General features: G+C 40.4%; 2 protein-coding genes across 3 annotated transcripts in view; one reads left to right on the top strand and one right to left on the bottom strand.

Annotated features, from left to right (window-relative positions):
• Positions 1–20,497, bottom strand: part of ddah1 (dimethylarginine dimethylaminohydrolase 1) — an 85,536-nt gene extending 65,039 nt beyond the window's left edge. Inside the window, exon 1 of one of the 2 annotated variants that reach the window (XM_059341100.1) lies at positions 20,256–20,497. Coding sequence is in view for 1 of the 2 variants with exons in the window: in XM_059341099.1 (XP_059197082.1) it covers positions 13,755–14,048 (294 nt within the window). In the remaining variant the exon portion in view is untranslated. Of the gene's footprint in view, positions 1–13,754; positions 14,451–20,255 lie in introns of those variants that run through there. The other variant, XM_059341099.1, reaches the window with a different exon arrangement.
• A 1,151-nt stretch (positions 20,498–21,648) lies between these two features.
• ccn1 (cellular communication network factor 1) lies at positions 21,649–24,398 on the top strand. The gene is made up of 5 exons (XM_059341164.1): positions 21,649–21,877; positions 22,040–22,262; positions 22,595–22,939; positions 23,051–23,253; positions 23,373–24,398. The coding sequence occupies exons 1-5, from the start codon at positions 21,830–21,832 to the stop codon at positions 23,673–23,675; spliced, it is 1,122 nt and encodes a 373-aa protein (XP_059197147.1). The 5' UTR covers positions 21,649–21,829; the 3' UTR covers positions 23,676–24,398.
• Positions 24,399–24,991: the final 593 nt, after the last annotated feature.

Genomic DNA, 24,991 nt, shown 5'->3' with positions numbered 1-24,991 from the left:
TGTGGATTGAAATGGATGTGGACATCATGGCAGTGTGTCGTTGTGCGTCAGGCGTCTGCTTCTTGCTGCCTTAATTTTGACATGTAAATACAAACCCCAGCCCTTCCAAGTAATAGAAGGCGAAGAGGTGAAGAGTTTATAACTTGCTCAGTGTCTCCCATGCTCAGAAACAACCAGAGTGGAACTGACACGGAGGGCCTAAAGTTACAGTAGCAATTGGAAGTATTTCATGAAGTAAAATTGCTTCTTTAAAACTAGTTTGAGATTCTTAAAGTTAAAGTAATTTTCAACTTGTTTCTTTTACTGTTACAACACAATTGGTCTTGTTCGATGTTTCATCGCTTACTTCACTCTTGACGTAACTCCAAGTTGCCAGAAGCACTGCTCTGTTTCACACAGACACACAGTGCCAAAACCAAAACAGTTTCAACCATGTTCTTTCAACACTGCACTGAGCCCTGCCTGCACTGCATGTCTGAATCGTGTGCAGAATTAGATTAATTCAAGCTCGTGTGAGCTTACTGGAAAGTAGACGATTTAAGTAAGTAAGTCTGATGGTTGGTTCCTTTCATGTTCTCTCAATTTAAACTGCCAACTGGGGAAAAACACAATCACGTCAACCTCCTGGTGATAATTACAAGTAGGATATGAGGAGTGTTTTGACAGGCTTGCACCTGTAGTCACACACTGTGGAGGCAGGAAGCGTTTTTAGCATTTTCATGTTCAACTTTTCAGCTACATTCCCAGGCTACTTTAATAGACCATTCATCTTCATCAAACAGCAAATCAAGTCTGCATTTCAGTATGTTGTTTAAAGCATGCAGACAGTTACTGCTGCAACTCATGATGGTTTTCCATTCCCAATCAATCTATCATCATTAAAATGTCAAAAAGTAGTGAAAATTCCCATCACAATTCTTCACATCCCAAAGCAACATCTTAACATCACTTGTATTTTCTGAACATCCGTCAAAAAAAACAGAAAGTGTGCAAATGACAGTGATATAAAAGAGACAAAAGTAGGAAGCTTTGAGAAGCTGTAAACAGTTAATATTTGTCATTTTTAGCTTCGGCTCTACTGATAGTCAGTCCATCACTTTCAACAAGATCTCAAACCTAAACCACAGAATAGACAAATATAATTCGTCAGTACCACCCATAACACACACGAGCGTTTGTCAAAATGAGCGTTTCGCAGCTCACGGTACAGAGCGGAACTTTATAATAGCATATGTGTCGTTATTCATAGACATCGATTCACGGTTGTATAAAAGGCTGCAGTTTCTGTGAATGTATGCTACAAAACCATTGGCCTAGGTTTAAAAGCTTCCTGGTAAGCCGTTATAAAAGAAAAAAGTAAATGAATGTATATAAATGAGGGTGACGTGAGCCACGGAAATAACTTAAAAAACATAAATTATGTAAAAAAAAAAAAAAAAAAAAGTTAAAAAAAAAAAGGAAGTTACGTAGGAAAAAAAAAAAACATAAAAAGTTGTTTAATTTTGTTTTCAAATGGGACACGGACCCCGTTCTCCTGGGTGTGAGTCCGCTATTTGTTTGACCCACCCACCCTGAATGTGTCTTCAGCCATTTAAACCCATCGCGTCGCTGTCAATGACTACTACTATGTTAGCAAGATGGCGGCAGAGGAAGGACGAAAATGTAAATCAGCTGCTGCTGCTGTACTTTCTGTTTAGTGCAATTTAGCAAATGTTGAATGCATGCTACCACACTAAACTAAGATGGTGAACGTGGTACCCAACCAGCGTTGTCATTGTGAGCTTCTCCAACAAGCTCACATTACTATTTAGCCTCACAAAGCCAATAAGTGGCTGGAGACTGTTAAAAAATGTATAGTATAATATAATATAAAGCTAAACAATGTGGTTCAAGCACAACGGCAACAGTTGGCCACCAATAGTGGTGCAATACAATAAGAAAACTGAAGGGATATCTGTGAGGTGTAGTACATTACAGCAGTGTATTACCAGTAATTTATTATGTAAGTGCAGCGTAAGGGCAGCAGGTGCACCACCTCCTCAGACACAGGTATATCTTATTGTCAGCACCAGAGGCAGCAGCCAAATCCAATCAACAGGCCTGGAGATAAAATGACGGCTGTTTTTACTGCAGTTATTAAACCACAACTGTCAACTGGACTGATAGGAGTGACTGATGGTTATAGTCTGCGAGATGTGAGAGATTCTTTTTTGCTCAGCATCCCCAACAATCAATGAAGTTGATGTTGACAGTTTGTATCTCTCGGGGAGTGTGTTGTTTTTAAGAGTGAGGACAAAAGGGAGGGAGTGAGAGTGAGTGACAGACAGTAGAGAGAGAGGGAGGTGATAAGAGCGTGCAGAGATTCATCTCAATTAGTCTTGACTGGTTCTTTCGATGTTTACAGAGTGCAGAAAATGTGGCAGAAGCAATTATGGTATTAAAGTTAGGCCAACTACTAAGTACATAAATGCAATCCTACTGCATCCACTGAGTTCTCAGTATTAGAGGTGTTTGTTGCATAATCGCCCTTAAGGCAACATCTGTCAGTGCCGTTTACACAAATATGGCAAACATGCACAAAGCATGCAACCAAGGACAAATAAACAACAAGTTAGTATTTGAGAGTTCTTGTTACTCTTTTAATATGTGCCTTAGAAAGCCAAAAACATTTCTTCAGTGATGGATGGTAAGTTATGAAGCACAGGGGGTTATATATTTACTCTCATTAACAGTCTAGGAATCAAAGGTCAATGAGGCCAACCTTTAGGTCTAAAGCGCAAGACTGAAGCAATCATTTCCAATCAGAGGTTAAAGATTACCAAACAACTTGCTCCGCTACAGAAATAAAAAAATATTGAAAGAGCAATCTCAACAACAGAGCAATATCATTTAAATATACTTTTATTCTGAAAATAACAAAATCACAAATGTAATGTGTCCCTGGGAGCCATTCCCAAAAATCTGCTGATCTCTCAGGTTATACGTGTTTTAGCACAGTTATGAATCTGATTCAGACAGCAGACAAAAGTAGAAACGAGAATAAGAAAACCACAACTTTTTTAAAATTAAATAATAACTTTTAACCCCAAACCTTAAAGTGAAAAAAAGGAGTTTTGTGTCTCCTTATGCTGCGCCCTCTCTGACCTTAGCGTGACTTTTCTCAACACCACCGTGCCTGGCCCACTTCCTGTGTCTTCCACTGCTCTGTCTCACATACCAAACCAGACATTCACACACCCACGGTGACGGCTGAGCGTGACCCGGTCATCCTACAAGGCTGAGAGGAGTTCCTGTTCATGAGAGTCCTGCAGCTGTCTAGCAGGCGGCGGAGCCACTCTGGGTTGGTGGGGTTGCCGTGGGTGAACCCGAGGCAAAAAGGGGGCAGGGTGCAGGGAGCAGGGTGACGGCAGGGTGGGGAGAGAACTCTCTGGTCTATTCATGTTCTTTACACAAGACTTTTTGGTACACACGTGAGGCGCAGACCTGGTACGTGTTGACCAAATCATACAGAATGCATTGTGATAATACTAAACAAGGGAAAGAGACCTGGATTCGGCTGCACCGGCTATTCATATTTCTATTATTACATTTGTTTGTAAAGTCCTTCCTAAATAAGCTAGTTTCCAGCACGATTTACTAGGTTACGACATGGAAACATAAGAAATGTTGAGCTAGTTTAGCTATTAGCTTAGCGTCTGTAGCACTGTCCAGTCAAAACCAGTCAAGTAGCATCACCAGCTGCAACATTTCTGCCCCAAAAATGACTAATTATATATACAGCATACTCCAAACCTTACATTTACAAAGACTAACCCTTTGTAAATATATAAATAACTTCTTTATATATTAATATATGGAGAAATTTTGTGTGTATCAGAGTTAGCAATGTTCATGGAGTTAGAATGTCCAATTATGCTAATCTGCACTCGTTATTTAGTCTAAGGTGTTGGTACAGAGATTTCCAGTGATGGGTATATTGTGTTATTTTTATTAAATGTACTTCAAATTCTTTCCACTTTACTTAACTATAACTTTGTTCAAAATTACATTTATCAAGTTGCAAGTCCTCATACTGCAGTGCAAATGTACTACAAATGAATTTTACCTTATACTTAGTACGAATAGTATGTTAGTAAGCAATCTTGATCACAGTCTATTAAACAGTATTTTATCAGGAGTAGAGTCAGATGTATTAAACATTATCAATGCATGCCTATTTTCTACTTAGTGGGTCCCATTTTAGCAAGCTAATGTTAGTTTGTCAGTTAGCTACACAACTGTTACCCCCTACAGTTACTGGGTGTAAGTATTTAGAGACAACAAATATTTATATAGTTTGAGTGGTACAATTTGATTTATCTGCGTAATAAATTTTGTTACAACGTTTGAACTTGAGAGCATCTGGTGCAAGCGTCTCCCCAACATTTTACTGAATTTAGATATTCTTTGTATAATGAAGCCTGTTATTAGATCTGGTTTAGGTATGTGAATGTTAAAAAAGCTCAGGTCAGCTTTTACTCCGAGTATGAGAAGCTAGGTTAAGATGTCTGGCTTACTGCCAAACTGTTTTTAATGGAATGCAAAGACTTCATTTCCACTGCTGGTTCACAATGTGTTTCCAATGTGCGCACATTTTCATACCAACAAAAAGACATCTCAGCAGCAACAGTAATTTACTATCTCTATTATCATATCACTGGAAACATAATTTATTCTTCCTGTATTGAAAGCAGACTAACCTATATATTGCTCAGTCAAGGAGATATTCTTACTTTTCAACTGACAGATGGTCGACATTGTTGAGCATTTGATTTGCGGCAACAACGATTCTGAACTTCAGGTTGTTAAATGTAAATGGAACCAGCTTAACCTGAGTAAGACCTTGGAAGGCATTTTAATTCGTAAGCCTCTGTAAGAAAATGAATCAGAGACAGAGGATGGGAGAGGAAGCAGCACTGCGATGTTACAAACGAACACGCCAGACGAGGAGTCAGACAGACAAACAGTGAGCGGAAGGGCAGGTTAAATGTGGTAGGAATGTGACAGACAGTTGGGGAAGGCGCGTTGACCTTGGTCCACATGCTACTTGCGGGTTCCAGGTGTCTCACCCTCCTCCCCCGTTCACACGCGGATGTCAAGCCTCCCTGAAGGAAACCAGGTCGGTTCCGTGAGGGAAGTCATATAAGAGCCGGGAAGACGGCGAGGAATCTGCATCTGCAGGCTGTCTAGTCAAAACAGAGCTTCTGCTCTGTCTGGTGTTAGTTTGGGGGCAGTCACATGAGGCATGACCAGAAAGAGGCCTGCACGGATACATATACTGCCAGGAGTGAACCTAAATATTACGTCTATAAAAACATGACCTAAATATTGTGTCTGGGAAGCAGAATTTTCCATCCTGTCTCCAGACTTAAACTGACACTTAAGTGTTTTACACTTGTTATGGCACTTTTAATGACCATTATTTTCCAGCTTAACTTACAGTAACTGCTTACAGCAGTGTACCATTATAAGATACAGTAAGTGTCAACTGGCACTTCCTAAACAGATAATGGCTACACTTTAAGTCATCACAGTGTCTGAGCAGCAGCAGTAAAAGGTGGCAGGTTTAGTAATCATTTCATGGCGGATTTAAACTGAAGTTCATTCGCCTCCCGCTTCATTTGTTCTGAAGTCAGGTTTCTTTTTGCTTCAGTAGTGGGAGTAAAAAGTGAAAGTGGAGGATCAGAAAGGGATTTTCTTTTTAGGCAATTATGTTTGCCTTCACTGTCAGACTAAAAGACTGCCAGCACAACCTGAAGTTTAGGGAATGAATACAAAAGCAAAAAGTCACCCAAGAGCAGCTCGCGGGAGTCAGCTGAAATTATAGGAAGCAGTTTATCAGAGTCCCGCAAAATTACTACTTGTCATGTCTGCTGGACTGAAAGTTGAGTTTATTTTTGATAAACAAATTTGGCCAAAACAGTACTGCAAAAACAAAACCAATTTCAAGAACAGAAAAAACGCTCCTGTAAATCTCAGGTCTATTCATATAGACTGATATTTCAGTAAGCCTTCCAAAGGTCCACAGCTTTAAACTAACAGAAATGTGGAAGAATCTAGTGTTACATCAAGAAAACAATGGAAATGGCTAGATATCACCTCTTAAATGAAACTCTTATGAGCTACTTTTGTTGTTATCATTATAATTGCCCAAACAAATTGACCTTTTACTTGTACTAAGCATTAAAATGATAGTTAAATAGTTAAATAATTGAAGAAAACAATGGTCAAATAATTTTTTCCATGACTGTAGATTTCCTTCAGTAAATGCACTTCTGTGCTGAGACACTTGAATTACCTGGCCTGATCCAACAGCAATATCCAAGCAACTTTCTATGATGTGATGTTTTAAAAAAACACAACTCAAACCTCACTTCTGCTGAAGCAAGACTATCATAATTGTCTTGCAAAAATTCTCTCCATTTGTTATCCTTCTCTGGGCTCCATTAAAATGCAGATACAAGGCTGCCTGTGGTTGCAATGCTAATTTAATAATTTAAAAGTCCAATTTTTGTGTTTGTTTGGTAGTTGTGAGGCTCTAGACAATCTGCTTGTACCGAGGTGGTGAAGTGGCATGGCTAAAGTTGTGTTTATGCAGATTAGGCAATTTAGTGAAATTTCTGAAGTAGTTTTAGTTCGAAATTAGGCTTCCCTTTCTGCCCGCTTTTAACAGCATGTCTTCCAAAAAGGAAAAATAGTTATTTTTGTGGCTTTAGCTGGTGAGGACACATTCAGACTTTTTCTATTTCATGTAAGTACATGTGCTTTGCCTTTTCCACTTCGATATCTGCATTGCTAAAGATGAGAGTTAGAGTTCGGTGAATTGGCCCTTTAACTGCCTGGTTTGCTGAATGAGCAGCAGATCAACTGTGATTGCTTGGCTCTTGTCTCTGTCACAGTGAGTGAACCCCAGATATCCTGCATAGAAATTCATTTTGGACACTTTTGTTAAACACTTGTTTCAGTCACAAGCTTGCAAACAGTGAGAACGTTTTTTTTGTTGCTCGGGTCGCTCTCGGAAAAAGATTAAACTGAATTGTAGCCAACATTTGATAAAAATATTTATATACCAAGACAAATATGTACCATCCCACTTCCAAAAAAAGGTGGGAGGCTGTGAATAAGGTAAATAGTAATAATAAGTCAGTGTATATTTACAAAAAAGAAAAGTTTCAGTTTGAACATAGAATATTGGTCTTTGTTCAGTTTTCAATTTAATATATGCCAAAGGGGATTATAAGGTTATCATATTATTCTGTTTTAATTAAGTTTTGGACATCATACCAACCCAAAAAAGGAATATTGAAAGAATAATTTTGCACACAGGCATCGGTTGCAACAAGGCTGAAGATCACATAAAAATTGTTGAGCCCTGTTGTGCTAACTTTTATTTTGTCTACAAAACTCGAGAGACATTTCTGCACTGCTGTGCTTGTTTTCAGTTTCAATGCAGAGAAAGTGACCAGAGGACTTGGACATGAGCCCTCACCAGCTTCCCAGCCATGAACAATCTAACTACCAATGATGTAACATGGGGTCAAACTACACATGCTGCAGGCGTCCTGATCTGTGTTCTACCTTAAATAACTCCACTAAATGTCCCTTCAGTTCAGGCTCAACTGTGATACATTTGTGTCTTAAACTCACATATAATAGAGTCTTTGCAATAACCTTTTACCCTCTCGCACATAAAGGGGACACCTGAACTCCTTTACCTGAGTTGGTGCTGAAAAACTATCAATGAAGTATGTAAGCAAGCAAAAACATGTGAGTTTTGATTGGCACAAGGAGTGCCAGCAGTTCAAAACTTGCATCAGAGCATCTACAGAGAGCAGTGACGATACTCAACCAGAAAATTGACTGTGAACTCATCCACACCGGCTCTGCAGTGCACTCACTTCCTTCTTGCCAAACATAAATACTTGAGGACATTTTTAATTAGAGCATTAACGGGCTGCTTGATTCACTCTTCTTTAAATTTACAGATAAGTTATTTAGACAGCGAAGGTGACAGGAAGAAATGTTTGGCAACATTTTGCTACTCTGCAACCAACAGCTAAAGTCAGGAGGGCTGACAGAAAAACTTAAATGTTGTCAGCAGGCCAGGGAAGTATTCTCAAGTCAGTCATTCTGTGCATGCACAACAGATCCCAGCGAGACTTCATGTTGTTGCTATGCTGTCGGAGCATCTTGTGAGAGTCTTTGAGGCACAAGGAGTCAATACCTTCGACAAATCGTTGACATCTGAGACAGCTAAAGACTGTAAACAGACAACACCATCTGTCTGTGAACACCAGACCAAAACCTAACACAAAGCTAGGCCAATCAATATTATCAGTCAGAAAACTCTTAATGGACATGAAATGTTTGCAAAACTGACTGTGGGTCAGTCCTTTTGATCTGTAATCCAACAAGTTCTCCAAACCATGCCATTTATTCCAACAACTCCGTAGTTTTAAGGGTATCGACCAAATTACGATGGTACCACGAGTTCCGATTCACATTCAACCAATCAGTACCTCATTTCGGTACCTAAGAGCATCTGGTTGAGACAGAAATTGCGTTTTTCACAGCATGTTATACGGATGGTTGGAAAAAAATCGACAACAGCAAGCCGAAAGCTGTTGCATACACACCTTCTCCGAGACACACTGCAGTCTTCTGATGCATACTTTATGCCTTGGTGATGGACTGACAAGCAGGTTGAACTTTTTGTTACTAGGAGAGAGTGTAAAGTACTGAAAAAAGGTGCTGTTGGGTTTCGGTATCAAATTCCAGGTACTGGGACTGGTACTAGTTTCGGATCAATGTTAACGGTATCCGACCCTAGTTCCTAACCTCAAATACGAAAGCCAGGAGCTTTTCCAAAATTAGCACCTGTACCTGTCGCACAAGATCAACATGTCCTCATACCTAAATTAAATATCTGCTGTTCTAAACACGTCATTAAAGTTGTCAAGAGATCGCAGTTTGGTTAGGTTTAGGCGACAAATCTACTTCCCTAAGGTTTTGGGCAATAAACAACATTGTTCTTTTTGTTTTTTTAATCACATTGCACAAAAGTTGCCTTGTGCATTAAGAAAACAAGTAGGGGTGCAACAGATCACAAAACTTACAGTTTGGATCAGTGTTACAGTTTTGATTCACTTTGGGATCAGCAAAAAAAGAAAATAGCACGTCTTTGCTTCAATCTATTTGTTCAAATTAAATATACAAAACTCAAACAAACTCAAGATGTCCATTCAATGTTTAAAGTATAGAAAAACAAAATAAAGTGAAATAACAACATGGACAGTAAATACAAAAATAGCAAGTGTACATAATTTTAAAATACAGTTTGAAAAAGAAGAAAGAAAGCTGAATTTAGATTTTTTATTTATTTATTTTTCTTCAGACAGATAAGGATGTCTGCATTCTCTGGGAGTGTAGAGCTCAGTAAGTCACCTGCCTTGGTGAACACTCTCTCCAGGCACAGCAACGCAGCATCTGGTCATTGTGGCAATGCGACGGTATTTACACCGTTGCTTTTCCACCATTGCCTATACACTGTAACCGTTTTGCCTACAACCGTTCTAGCATTGTTGTTGTAGCTAACAGGGAAGCCAAAGTGCTCCCAGACATACAATTTAAATGATGCCAGACGCTTTTCAAGTTCTTCTCCTCCACTCGCCATGTCTACAACTCTGCTCGTCAGAAATCAACACGCAATATCACATGATCACACACAACCGGCTTTTTTTAGACTAAGACAGCACACATCTCTGTTTTCTCTGTATTTTCACCTCAACTCTGCATCAATATTACTTCATCAACTATTACTTTGAATTTTTTGCAATTGATCCCCCGTTCACCTGCATGCCGAACCGTGGGGGGGTGATCCGTGCAGATCACGGATAATCAGTTACACCCCTTAAAACAAGCATACTATTTTACATTGTCAATTTAGAAACACAGCTATGCTTATGACCCATGGGGCCATGAAACGCTTTCAAAGCATATAACATTATTTGAGAATTCTGTTCCTGGCAGCCTTCACTAAATATTCTCCAAGGTTTATTTTTCTTGTCATAAAACACAAGGTTGCACAAGAAACACAAGTTGTTGTCAAATGCACTTCACCTCACATCTGAAAATGCTTGACATCAATAAAAGTATTTGTTAAATCATCTCATCACAAAGTAACTAACGCATGAAATAACAGCAGCTTATTTGTGCCATTTAATTATGATTCCTACATGGGTTCACAAAAAGCAGGAAGGTAAAGGTCACCTGACAATCTGCAGCTGAACAATTTTTGCTTATCAGACTACAGAATAATTAACTTTGGCTCTTTGTGGGGAGAGTTTTTTCGACAGGGGTGCAGTCTGCAGTGAACAATCATGAAGTCCATTTAGACGAGCATTTCCCCTGATAATAAAGCTTTTAAGCCACAGCATAATGGATGTGATTCCTGCAACCTTTAAAATGTTTAGTAGCTTTTTTCCATTCCATATTGTCTTCTGGAGTTGAACAATAATTAACTCAACCACTGGTACAATCAATTGCAAAAAAGTGCCCTCACCCTTTAAAAGGCAGAGAGGAGAATGATCAAATTGTTTGAACCAACTAGTTAATCTCTACTGCAGTGATTCTTCAAGGCAATTAGAGGAGTAGAAGCAAAGGGAAGTCAAAGCAGAGCTGATGGATGAAACCAATAGACCAACAACTAAATCCAACAGCATTTAAAGCACACTAAAGTGATAAACAAAAACAAGGGATTGCTCCCAACTTAGATAAGAACACCTCTGAATTCCCAAATCAATTATCCCACTGCATTGCACACCTTCACTACACAGTATCTGATCCAAAGTGTTAAAGAAGCACAAGTTAAGAAAGTTTTTCCCCTTTTAACAGTCCAAAGGCCTGAGTCCAATCTTTTACTGGCAGTCCATATAACTATCCTGACTAATGATAAACTGAATTGATGTTTGTCTTTAGAGTAGAGAATTACTCATTCACCCCTACAGTGAATTAATGTCTGCACGACTCCAAATCGATTTTCAAAAGTTGAATAACCGGCCATCTTAATGACAAGCAGCGACACAACTTTTCTCCTAACTGCAACTGAAACCAACTGAATCTTGCCAGTGAATTGGCAGCAATAAATGGAAGGCTGAGAGGAATGAAAATATGTGAATCAAGGCAGAGAAAATAGACAAGGCCCCAGTCAACCATGCAGTAGTTAGAAAAACTTTTTTCCTGCAAGTCACTCATTAATCTGTTAGGTTAGACATCCAATTGAAGTCATCCAGAATGATTGTTGATTCCTGAGAATAAAAAACTTGATTCTACAAAACTGGAATACATAACACAGCATGAATGTGTAGTGTTGTGGGGCAGCCAATATATGCAAAGATGTTAAGATAATTCTGTGATGTGGGAAATGGAAACATCTTACAGTATTGCTTTTTTTTCAGGTGTGTGTGATGTATGTGACAGTGTGCCTGTGGAGGAGCAGCTGAAACATGATGGTATAATTGTCACTAAACAGACAAAGGCAGGGAAAGCAGTGATCGTGTCTGCAGGTAGTGCCTGATCACACAATTGTAGTTAATCTGCAAATGCAAAATAATTTATTCTTAAGAAGGCTGATAACAAAAGACTGTGGTTTCCCATTCTCCACAATTTCAAAGGTCAAAAAATTGGTACCTAATAGGTGAATAATCAGGCAGTGCTCACTTTACAAGCATTATAATTATGTCATGTGTTACACACCAGGGAGGCTCAGGCAAGCAGTGGAACTGGGGAAAGATATGCTCCTGCATTACTGATAGCACCTTATCTGTTCTCAAGGCAGCTGTTGTAAACAGCAGGTTAGATAAGAGAAAAAAAAAAGATTTTGAAGAAAAAAAAATTCTACACACTGAGAAATGTTATAAAAGCACTAACTTTCGTGATGCTGACAGATTTTATGTACATCTTAAAGCTCCTGCATCACCAGAAACATCTCAGCTTTTATAGCTATAATAACTATAGTGCTAAATAATGTGCTTATGATGCATTTTAAACTGTGTGTTATAAGTGTGGTTACACTACATTATTCTTTAATTGCATACAAACAAAGGGCACCAATATTAATATCATTTAACTAGATTAAATCATGAAAAAGTCACGCTCCCAATCTGCCAGCTCATCTCGACTGTGAGAAAAAAGCTTTCATGCTCATTTAATTTGTCATTTTGGTTTCTTGGTGCATCCAGCAGCCCTTTAAATCACAATATGTCATTTTATATCTCATTATAAACAAAAGTATCCATTTCAGTTGAATTACTTCAAATTTTCAATCCACTTTCTTTCGTTTATGTGGGGCCGGGTTGCGGTGGCAGCAGACTAAGCAAGGTAATCCAGGCTCGTAAACTTGCCCGAGACAATAAATAGTGATGAATTCATTGGAATTCCTCTTACTGTCCTGTTATAGCCAACGTAACTCGTGCTTTGACACTTTTTCATTCATCGCAGTCGATGCATCAGAAGTGCTATCTCTTTATGAAATATGAAAAATTTAACAATTTAAATGTGAGAAAGGGTCCCCGGCAGAGTGCTGATGGCGTGTGCACATGTGCATGCAAATGTAACTTGCACCTTCAGAATAAATGAAATGTGGTGGCTGGAAGGTAGCAGCGCCCAGCTTTTCAATCAGTATCCCTGCCGCCAGTGTGGCTGGGGACCATTAGCACCAGTGAGACAAGTAAAGTGACTCTGATGTGAAATGACAGGGGCTTTCACTGAAGCCGTCCTACCGTTTTAATCATTGTCATTCACTCACTCACACACAACTGCCCAGCACTGCAGTTACCCTCACCAGGCAACCAGGGCACTCACACAGTTGTTTTGTTTTCAAAAAACTACTTAATTCATTCATTTTGGCAGTCATGAAGCCCCCGCTAGCTTCTACAATACATCTCTATATAATTTTTGGGATCTTTTTCACCAATTACTGTATGAGTTATGAAGTAAGACATTCTATGATGCTTTGAAAACATGAATTATATTGACAATAAACATGCAAATATAACGGGACAATAAACACTCAATACATCAGATATAAATGTGCATTATGCAGACTATAAACGTGAAAAAAATCAATATTTTCCTTAATATTGCATTAATAAGGAGATGTATAGTGCAGCTGAAGCACATATTTTATTTTTTAAAAGCATTGTCGTCTCTCAAATGGGCGTTGCCTTATACCTAATAACCATATCTCTTTGTATAGGCTGGTGCACAACAGGGTTATTTAGTGAACTCGATATGGCACGAGATAATGGTGATATGTTCAGCTTTCATAAATGCAGGTCTGGTGCAGAATAAACCCTCCTAAAACTAAAGTTTCGCACAATTTTGCAGATTTAATATGGAATTACAAAGCTGGCGTGGACGCTAATTGAGTTAATTATGAACTGTTTCAGAGACTTCGAGGGGGTAAAGCCTGCTTTTACAGGAATAATTTACCTACAAACTGTCACATAGAGCAGCCACCTTAATATTTATCACTATAGCATGCACCCCTGCAGACTAGTAATTGCATGCCAAGTGAGCACAACAGGCAAACGAGGGGGGAGGACGCCTTTCTCTCCACTTTCACATCAAACTTTTTTTTCTTTCTGTCTCCTTTTTTTTTTTTTTTTTAATTTTCAGCGTATTGAATCATGCTGTGTGAGCTGACTCTTCCCTACCTCTCCTCTCCTGCTCTCTGCCCCGGGTCTGGTGATGAGCGCCGTGTCACCGCACACCACGGCCGCGTCCTCCACGAACACGCAGTCCGGGAGCGACTCGTCCGCGGGGAGCTCGACCACCTCCAGCCCGAGCCTCGTCCTCAGGACCTCGACGTACGCCTCGTGCTCCCTCTGCGCCTTGGACAGGTCCACCTCCGCCTGGCTGCTCCGGAGCGCTTCTTTGGCCAGGGACGCGGGGATTCCCCGGACGACAGCGTGGGTGTAATGACCAAAACCTGCCATTAAACCAGCCATGTTTTGCTTTCCCTTTACTTGGCACGCTCGAATCTGAAAAAAGGACTAAAAAAAATAGCACCCGAACAGACAACTCGGCGAATGAATGAGAGAAACTACTATCAGTTAACCCGATGGCGCCTGGCTTGCTTATTTGTTCCCTGCTAGTTGGTTGGGTTTTAATTCTTTATTTACAGTAGCCTGCTGCACACAGTGTCAGTCAGCCCTGCTCCAGTCTCCAGGCGAGCGACAGCGCTTCGGTGACGCGCACCGACCATCACGTGTAGCCTATGAGTCTGTCAGCCCTCAGTGAGGCGTTCAGCCCAACAAGTGACAGTCAGACACACTGAACCTGTGGCTCAATCCATTTCACACTGGATCAGCAAACTGCTTCATGCTTTCAGGGTCTCTTAAAGAGAGTAATTTCTCCACATTTTCCAACAGATTCACAATCTGTAGCTTTTTATAGGAATATTTATAGGAATCAATTAGACCTGAAATAATTAGCCGATTGATTAATTAGTAGATCAACAGATAACAGATCTTAATGCAGCTATTTTGATATTCAATTAATCATTTCAGTAATTTGTCAAGCAAAAAAAGCAAAACATTTACTAGGTTTTGCGGCTCCTCTTTGTGTTATGTGAAATCTTTGAGTTTTAGACTGTTGGTAGCGATATGAAGACACCAACTTACGCTTTAAGAAATTGTGATCATCTATCAAAAACACTGTTCATTTAGTTGCACCCCTATAATCAATAGTGATTGTATGATATTAATTTAGGTTACTTTGAGTTGCTTAAATCTGTAACATGTGATGATGTGAAGAACAAAAGAAATCCATTGTTAAGAATATGAAAAGACAATATCATTTTACAAAATGATTAACTCAAACTCAACAGCAGCGTTAAAGGTTGTTTTGGCACATGGATGCCAATCATTCACACATCTGGTGATAAAATGACCATAGTTTTGGAAAATATGAACGTGCAAAAGAAAGAAAAAGAAAGAAAGAAAGACATAAGATCTATAACATCTCTGTTCTTGAACCTGGAAATGCATAATGCTTCACTCTTGGCTGACTTTATATGAAATAATGTACAAAAACTTTAAGGGTGAAAAATGTATATAAAGGAGGATGTCTGCGTGTCCTGCAGTTGGAAAAGGGCAAGGAGAGTGTGAAAGGAAGAGCAGTGTTAGTCTGTGTGTGTGTGTGTGTGTGTGTGTGTGTGTGTGTGTGTGTGTGTGTGTGTGTGTGGAAGGAGAAAAGGAGGGTGGAGAGGGAGGGGGGTTATTCCCTATGGTGCCATCTAAGGAAGGTTCTGGGCCTGGTGAAACTGTCTGAATGGATGGAATGTTTCTTCAGACGTCTCAGAAGCACATTCTTCCACCGCGGGACCTCGGTTTGTCTTTTCTTGTTCCAAATTCACTCAATTATCCCTGACTGCTCTAAACATTCCAGGAGCCCCACATTCCTTTTTCCACTCCAGCCAGGATCACCAACCAACACCACCCAACAGTAACACCTGCCCCCACCCAGACTTCTCATTCTTTCTTTTTTTTCCATCATTCCTCATCATGGTGGACGTGGCCCAAGAAAAGACCCTCTCTTTCTCTTTTCTCTCTCCATGCTGAGGAATTTGGGTTACTTTAGATGAAGGAAAGCCCTCATACTTCAGGCACACCTGGCTGGTACATTGTGCAGCTATAAAAGAAATGAGTGAAAGCAGACACGATCCTCCAGCTGCGGATGAAGCGGCACCAAAAAAGCAGCACCTATTATTTGTCTGGTATGATTGGACTCATGATGAGATCCTAGACGTCTAAAGTGACACAGACATGCATGATTACACCAGGTGCACAGAGCATATTTAACTTGAAGCAGTCAGGCATATTTATAAACCTAATTTACCACAGAGAATAAAGTGATGAAACAACATGACATGAAATTATTTTTTTTCTAAAAATGATGCTACTGGATTGAAAGGATTACATTTTGAGGTATTTCAGTAGCAGCTGTTTCTCGGCTTGACGAAAGGATGCAGTGACAGTTATCATCAAAAACTATTTGTCAGAACTACTCGTTAAGGTGTTTCATGAATTGGGACCTCAAAATTAGTGAAAATAACTCAAATGCAGACACTTTGTGACAGAACTCAGATAGTGATACTCAGTGGTGGAATGTAACTATGTACATTTACTCAAGTACTGTACTTGAGTACAATTTTGAGGTACTTGAGGAAAATATTGTACTTCTTCCTCCACTACATTTAGCTGTCAGGTTTAGTTACTTCTTAGGTAAAGATTTAATATAAAAACATGTTTAAATGTAAAATTAGACATGTTTTTATATTTTACCTCATAACAGTACATTAAGTAGTTAAAATGTGCCCTACCTTGAGAAAATTGAAATGCTGCTTACATAAATGCATCAAAAATAGTAATACAATAATACATTATAAAACAATCTGAGTGGGGCCATTCTACATAACGACTACTGTTACTTTGGATACTTAAGTACATTTTGATACTGATACTTTTGTACTTTTACTTCAGTAAGTTTTGAATGCAGGAGTTTTACTTGTAGTGGAGTCATTTCACAGTGTGGTACTTTTACTTAAGTAAGGGATCTGAACACTTTTTTCCACTACTGGTGATACCACCGCACAAGGCACCTTTTCGCATCATTACGAGATGCACCAGGACTTCCATTGACTGTATTGTAAACCCATCCGTGTTAATAGTTGATGCTGTGATATAAATAGCAAGACTGTCCATTCTTTGATCCATGAAACTGTCTAAACATTTTTTTCACAGTGACTAAACCCAATAACAATAAATGAAAATAACTGAGTCATGTTTTACTCTAATTTTTAGTCTGCTGTTTTACTTATTGAGGATATATTAAAAAATTTTCGCATTCGTGAATGTAAATATTCTCAAGAATTAAAAGTTAAAAGTGTGTACTGATATTATTTTCCTATTTTAATATCATTATATCAGCGGCATAAATTGATGTTGAAATTACAATAATATCGTTCATCGCAATAATTTCTGGGAAAATATAACATGACAGGCCTACATGTGTGAAATCAAGAATAAGTTTTGCTATTTAGGGTCAACCTGCGTAACTGTGTCCGATTGTTGAACTAAACAGTTGTTGTTATTAAGCTCAACTCTGTTCCTCCACACCAAGCATTGTCAAGTGGTTTTATTGCCTAAAAATTAACCGTTTCCTGTGAACTCTGGAGTTTATTTTGAAAAGCCATTGTGCAAGTAACTAGCAGGAAGTGACACTGACATGTCCAAAACTGAAGCAAAGGGTTTATACGACAGTATGACATGGCGAAGCGTTGGTATCTTAGAGCACCTCCAAGAACTGCTACCATAACTTGGTGGTGGGTTTGTGTGCTGTATGAAGCTGGGAGCTGTATTTTTAGGGGGTAGGGTCTCCCAAGGTGAAGTGGCCCCATGCAGGGGAGGAGCCAGACGCTGAGGGAACCAGAACACCTTGCCTAGAAGAGGGAAACTGGGGCCGCCTGCTGAGCCAGGCCTGGAAAGTGAGGTTGCTGACGACATTCCTGGATTCATGGGGCTAGGTCAAACACCAACATGGAACCACCAACCTGTGGGCACACTACCTGCAGGGTTAGGCATGGGGGTCAGGTGCCTGTGCATGCTGATCCCTGGCTTTACAGACTAAAGACACTGACAGGAGATATGCTATAGCTATGTACTTGTTGTGTGCACAAGATTACAGGCTTACAAACTGTTTCAAGCAAATATGTGCAATCCGCAGCTTTAAGCTCCATAAATATCTTGGGGAAAGGAAATATAGAAGAAATTGGGCTGCGTCAAGATTAGGAAATAGCTCTCACTTAAGGCTTTTTAATTTAATTAAGTCATGATGACAAAGACAAAACGGTCGAACACATTGATCAAGACTGGTCTGTGCCTTTTTTCCTTTTCAAGAATCAGCAAATTTACATAAATAAATTCAATACAATTAATGTGAATCTATGATCTACAACCCTGATTCCCAAAAATGGGTAATGAAGAGTGTATATTTACAAAAAAAAAAAGTTTATCAGTTCGAACATAAAATATACTGTCTTTGAGCAGCTTTTAATTGAGTATTTGCCACAAAGGATCTTATCAGACTCTGTTTTATTTATGTTTTAGACAACCTCATAAGCTTTTTTGGAATCAGGGTTGTACAGAATTCTGCCTTCTCTGATCTACATTTCTTCAGAACTACACTCAGTATTTTCATCAGTAGCTTCATCGCTGCCCCCTTTCACATGAGAACGTCTCATAACTCAGCAGACTTCCTGCTGCTCCATAAGCTGCCAGAGAAAGGAAGTGTTGCTAGTACGCAGTGCATACCAGTTATGACATTTATCTTGAATATACTACAATGGAATCTGTTGTTTAAACATGCCGGGCCGTCCTGTTCTGTTCCATCTGTCACTTAGACGTAAATGGGGAGGCTGAGGGCGGCTTGCCACAGACTTCCTGAGAACTGATTCTGTCCCTCAACTGTGAGTGCTCCTGGTGGGATCTGACAATGGGTTTCCATTACATTAAGCCACAACACAACACACAATAATGTCTCAAACTTTGGCGAACAGTAAAATCACTTAAGCACCCCAGCTGGAGGTTGTGGAGCTGCTCAGATAACCATGCTACAGAGTCTCGAGCATAATCCAGTGGTCATTTCTGTAAAGGAAAGAGACCCCCCTCCTCATTTTCGAGGGAGTGTGTATATGTATGTGTGTGTGATGGCGGTTCTCAGACGGCCTTAGTGGAAACTATTATGCCGGGGCAATTGCAACACAGAGACGCATGTCCAGCTTTTGGAATATTTCCTGAACTGAATGGGTAATTAAGGAATGAAGATTACTGCGTGTTATTCTCCATTGACGTACAATGACAACACTGTTTCCTATCGCCATAACACACAGGCGGATGCACACATACGCACACACTCACATACAGTATGCACATACACACTGGAGAGGCTTTAAGGTCAACATAGCAGAGGACAATCAAACAAAACATGACCTAAGACCTGCTGTCCAAACAACAAGACATTAAAGGGCTATTCCACCAATTTGGCTTTGCACTTGCACAAAGTTAGGAGACTTTTGGGAGACAGTATATGAACTGCATGTTTTATATAGTACTTTTCTACCTTTGAAGACTTATTCATACACAGATGATGGTGGAGCTGCCATGCAAGACGCTGGCATGCCCATAAAGAGCAACTTGGGGGTCAGTGTCTTGCTCAAGGACATGAATGCCGCATGCAGACTGGAGGAGCCAGGGATCAAAACACCAACCTAACTGCCAACCTTTGGATTTAGAGATGACCCGCTCTACCTTCTGATAAGGAAGGAACAATCAAAATCGCCAACCTGCCTTGTATGGTTCAAGCACCAAAAATACCAGATCCTACATTTCCCACAATGCAACAAATCTATTGCTGCATGATAAATTTCCATAGCTTAACTCCAAGGCTGCAGTTCATAATGCTGACTTTCAGCTGAAAATAGCTGAAAATAATACCTGGTGATATTATTGTTTTTTTCCCCACCAAACTTTCATTTTAAAGCTGTTTTCTTTGGTTGAATTGTACCAACCATGGTTTGTAAACTGATGTTGATGAGTAAAATCAATGCAGTGATATTTAAATAGGAAAATATGTACACATTAGCATAACACAGCTTGAAAATACAAACAAGTGAGCATTGCACATGTGCTCACGCAGACACACCCCCTATCCAAATAGGCTGCACGTACTCAGGCACACCTCCAGTCCAAATACTCACACAGGCACGGGCTATGTGGATTTGTTCATAATGTAATCAATATAATTGTCATAGAAAAATAATTTCCACCAAGATTTGGACATTGATCGTTCTTTAAATAATAAAGAAAAAACATTATTCTCAATCCAAGCCCAGACAGTCACGTACGCAGACACCAGTAGCCTATCACTTTAATATAAGAAAAAAGGGGTAAAGAATCGGCGTTTGCTACCGAACGACCCGCTTAAAAATCACAATCATGAGTTATTCACTTCTGCGAAGTTATTATATTCCGTTAACAATCAATTTCAGCTGCTATGTCTCATATGCAAACGCACGATGACGTTAAAAGTTGATTTATAACTCATCAGCGACACTCCGTAGAATAAAGTGAGAAAGAAAAGAAGTCCAAACTCACCGGAGAGGCTCTTCAGCTGTCTGGTTCAGTGCTGCTGTCTCACTGTATCGTCATGTTAAAACTACACGAGGTAACAGGGGAGAGAGAAGTGAAATGTCCGATCCTTATAAACACAAATAAACACTCTGTCCTCTTTGGAATCTGCCAGCCGTTCATGATCATAATAATAGTTTTATGATGCGTCTTTTCGCACTTCGTAAAGTTTTCATCAATCGGAATCATTTGAAAACTTCGGTGGAGGGGACTTATTGAGACCCCCGATGGAAAAAAAAAAAAGTGGAGACAAAGACCAAGTATTTGTCTCCCCCCACCAACACCACTAACACCACAACATCTCTGGTGGAAAATTGGATGAGTTTACCTACAACGGGACCCACTTTCCCCCCTCCGGAACGTGATGGACACATTGCGTGAAAAGTCAAATTGCCTCAAGGAATGAATGCAAAGGAATTTCCCTGCATGAAGAACATATTTAACAAGCCTTTAAGCTGTCAGGAATGCTTTGTGGTCTGCTGGCCAAAGGGAGAGAAATATGTTAATAATGTAGGCTACTGCCATACCAAATATGGCAATATTGTTACGTCTGAGCTCTGGTGCGCATCTGGAAACGCTTAGCTCCTCTGAATAAAGGCACTGGGAAGCCAGAAATAGACGCTGTTAAACGTATTTCTGCCCACACCTTTAGACTCACAGAGAAAAACCTATTTAAAAAACCTATTTATAAAAAGCTATTTTAAACGTAGCCACTGCAACATGTCATAAAATGTATTTAACTAATCGCTTTAATCAGCAAAAGCATTCCCAGCAAAAAAAAAAAAGTCCATATCCCACTTGGGCACTGTATAACTGATACTGAAAAAAGTTTTTAGTCACCTATGGCCAGTTATTCTCTGACATGTTTTTATTATGTTTTTTAAAACAGGATAATAGTAGTGATCTGGCTTAAAATCTGTCAACTAATGCACTGAAACTAAGCTGGTATCAGGAATCAACTAATTTATCTATAGTCAAAAGAAGAAAAATCACACACAAAAGTTACAATAAAGTCCCAAAACTCTACTTCTTCTACAGAAAAGTCCTCTTAACTTGAGTTGATAGATGTGAGAAGCGAGCAGAGGAAGAAAATGAAAGGGGGGATAAACAAGAAGGGAAAAATGTGAGACGGAAAAGTGTGTTCAGATGGGATCCAGGGGGGAAAAATCCATTTGAGAAAGAAAAAAGAGAAAGGTTTAGACAGGGTGGAGCTTAGGTCTTGGATGGAAAATGCGCCGAGAAACATTCCTGGCATAGTTTGGGAACAGTTCAGCAGGCAGCCCAGGAACGACGTCAGCTTCCCACTACGGTATAAAAGTCCGGAGGTGGCCGGACCTCAGCAGACTGCAACCGCTTTACCGAGAGCTTCAACTACTCTAAAGGAGCCTCTTACAGCAGAGACTACCAGCAAACACATCAAGAGAGACAAGACGACTGAGTGAGGGAATACTTAAGGACTCCTCCGAAGACAGACTATATCTACTTTCATAAAACTGGGAACAGGATTCCTCTTGAACACGCAGAAGAAAATTTAATCAAAGATGCTGATGCTTACTGTTGTCGTTGCCTTCCTTGGAAGCTTCAATCTGGTGAGTTATTTCTCTATTTATCCTAAGGAGAGGGAACGATCATGTGTTTTCTTTTGATGGGATGAAACCCTAATATATTTTCGATAGTTTTGGGATACTCTGTATGGCACGACTTCACAAGTTTCAGTCTTTTAATAGTAGATTTGGTTGTTGGCTGTACAGGTCCTTTCCTCCTCCTGCCCATCCGTGTGTGAGTGTCCGCCGGAGATGCCCAAGTGCGCACCCGGCGTGAGCGTCGTCCTGGACGGCTGCGGCTGCTGCAAAGTTTGCGCCAGGCAGCTGAACGAGGACTGCAGCCTGACCGAGCCTTGTGACCACACTAAAGGGCTGGAGTGTAACTTTGGGGCCAGCTTCGCTGCTGCTACTACTCGTGGCATCTGCCGAGGTATGTATAAAGACAACCCAGCTCCAGATGTGCATGCTTTTGAATAATTCTGAAGTTTTTGGGGTCTTTTTCTTCAAAATAAGGCGGTTTAATTCAGGAGTATGGGGACCTGAGTGATTTCAGCACTGTGGAATGTAGATAGAAGGAAACTTAGACTAAACCTCAGAGTACAGACAGCCCACTGTGGAGAGAAAGAGACTCCTCAGGCAGCCTGAAGAATTTCACAGTTTAACTGATCCTTACCTGGCAGCCATGTGATGTGTTCAGCAGACGTTTCTGAGCAGAGCAGGAAAGAATAACATTCCTTTCCTCCTGTTTTTCTCCCCTTGCAGCCAAGTCAGAGGGCAGACCCTGCGAGTATAACAGCAAGATCTACCAGAACGGAGAGAGCTTCCAGCCCAACTGTAAACACCAGTGCACATGTATCGATGGGGCGGTGGGATGTGTCCCGCTGTGCCCGCAGGAGCTCTCCCTGCCCAACCTGGGCTGTGCCAACCCCAGACTGGTCAAGGTAGCAGGCCAGTGCTGCGAAGAGTGGTTGTGTGATGATGGCAGGGACACAGACATCCTGGAGAAGATCTTTGGCAAAGACATGGTGACTGATGAGTTGGAAAGAGATCTCACCAACAGGAACGAGCTCATTGCCATTGTGAAGGGAGGACTCAAGTCTCTACCTGGTAAGAAAGCTGTCTTTCATGCTGCAAAGTCTTTTTTTTGGCTGGACATAAAAGATGAATGTGTAGGATAACAAGATGCTAATGTTTTTTTTATTCTTCTTCCAATCACAGCCTTCAGACCACAGCCTGAAGTCCACATGTTTGACAACCAGAAGTGCATCGTCCAAACCACACCCTGGTCCCAGTGCTCCAAGAGCTGTGGAACAGGCATCTCAACCAGAGTCACCAACAACAACAGCGAGTGCAAGCTGGTCAAAGAGACAAGAATCTGTGAAGTGCGGCCATGCACCCAGTCACCTTACTCCAGTCTGAAGGTAAGCTTGAGCAACCATGACTGAACTTGATGGAAGCATGCACGATACTGAAAAATGCATCACTTCTGGGTGTGATTGCACGACTAACCTCCATCTCCTTTTTGTTTATTCCTCTGCAGAAAGGAAAGAAGTGCAGCAGAACTAAGAAGTCCAGCCAGCCGGTGAAGTTCACCTACGCCGGCTGCTCCAGCCTGAAGAAGTACAGGCCCAAGTACTGTGGCGCCTGCGTTGATGGCCGCTGCTGCAGCCCCCACGACACCAGAACCATCCGCGTCAAGTTCCGCTGCGAGGACGGCGAGACCTTCAACAAGAACATCATGATGATTGAGTCCTGCAAGTGCACCTACAACTGTCCCCATGCCAACGAAGCCTCCTACCCCTTCTACCGCCTCTCCAACGACATCCACAAGTTCAGAGACTGATGGGTGAAAAACTGTCCAAAAAGCCCCTCAGCAAGAGAAAGAGATGATCAGCAGCACTGGTAGCCAATGGCAGTCCAGATGAATGCAGGGGTGTAAATAGACTACCAATCAACTACCAGCTTCTTGTTGTAATTAGATTCCCAAGGAATTGTTGGCTTACATCATGAGGACTTAATGAAGTGCACTGTTTGCTGTGACTACATCAGCATTCTTAACTAAGAACTGCTTCATATTAATGGAGCATCCGAAGTAGCTTCGTTATGGAGCAAGATGTAATTAATATTTGTACATTTATGTTAGTCGCTGATATCAACTCACTGTGTATATTTTGATCCTTTACATCAGACATGACCCAGACTGTAGACTTGTGTGTGTATATGTAGATATGCACATACGCAACTTCAATTAGCATACCATCTTGTATCTTAAGAACAAGACACCGAAATGTAACCTCTGGACTTGTTTGACAAGTGTGTGGTTTCATTCCTTCCTGACGTGGGCATTACTGTTCATGTTTTGTGGCAGCTATTGAACTCCCTTCATGAAAAAAGACAAAGCGAAACATGTCAAAGGATGAATGAATGTTTTTATTATTGTTATTAATATTATTTATCGAAAAAATGTAGCTACTTTATTTGGATATTATGTGTCATACTGGAATAAATTGTAAAATGATTTAATTTTATATGCCACAAATAAAACTGATTTATTTATGAAATATGACACTGCCTGAGTTCGGTCTGTTCAAACTTCACTGCGGGACGGTACAAAGTACAACTCTCAAATGCACGGGGCAGGGGGAGGATTTTGTTTAAAGCCACTATTCCCAGAGAAAATCCTCCTGTTATATCATTCTGTAGACCCAACAGATTCTCAGACAGACACTGAGCAGGGTCAGTCTGTTCTTATATAACACAACCTTGGAGGCTCTCTCTCCTGACTTTCTGTGCTTTGGAATGCCATTCTGCAGCGAGCTAGCTTTCTTTCATTTGATCTGGCTAAGCCATACACTTGACTGATTCTGTGAGGGGGGAAAAAAAAGATTAAGTCCACGAGTAGCAATGAGTATGGGAGTATGCCAAGAATCTTAAGTGCTGCTCTGAATGGGCTGGGATTAGACACCATGGAAGGGGGACAATGACTATTATTGTATACAATGGGTTGTATACAAAGAATGCATTCCCCGGGTAAGCTTTTTTTTCACATAGCTGACTAGCACTACCAAATTGACCTAATTCATTAGCAGTTGCCTTTAAAAGTGAATTAGTTGCATTGGCCTCTGTCGGCTCTTAAACTGCAGGGGTCTGCTAAACAGT

The sequence above is a fragment of the Centropristis striata genome, chromosome 9 (genome assembly GCF_030273125.1).
Source record: "Centropristis striata isolate RG_2023a ecotype Rhode Island chromosome 9, C.striata_1.0, whole genome shotgun sequence".
NCBI classification, from domain to species: domain Eukaryota; kingdom Metazoa; phylum Chordata; class Actinopteri; order Perciformes; family Serranidae; genus Centropristis; species Centropristis striata.
The sequence above is the reverse complement of the archived record's forward strand: the minus strand, read 5'-3'. Positions and strand labels throughout refer to the sequence as shown.

What these genes read in the sequence shown, in the direction of transcription:
- ccn1 (XM_059341164.1), top strand. Translation starts at nt 21,830, where the DNA reads ATGCTGATGCTTACTGTTGTCGTTGCCTTCCTTGGAAGCTTCAATCTG. An exon ending in AGGACTCAAGTCTCTACCTG is followed by an intron (nt 22,940 to 23,050) that starts GTAAGAAAGCTG and finishes TTCCAATCACAG; the next exon opens with CCTTCAGACCACAGCCTGAA. An exon ending in CACCTTACTCCAGTCTGAAG is followed by an intron (nt 23,254 to 23,372) that starts GTAAGCTTGAGC and finishes ATTCCTCTGCAG; the next exon opens with AAAGGAAAGAAGTGCAGCAG.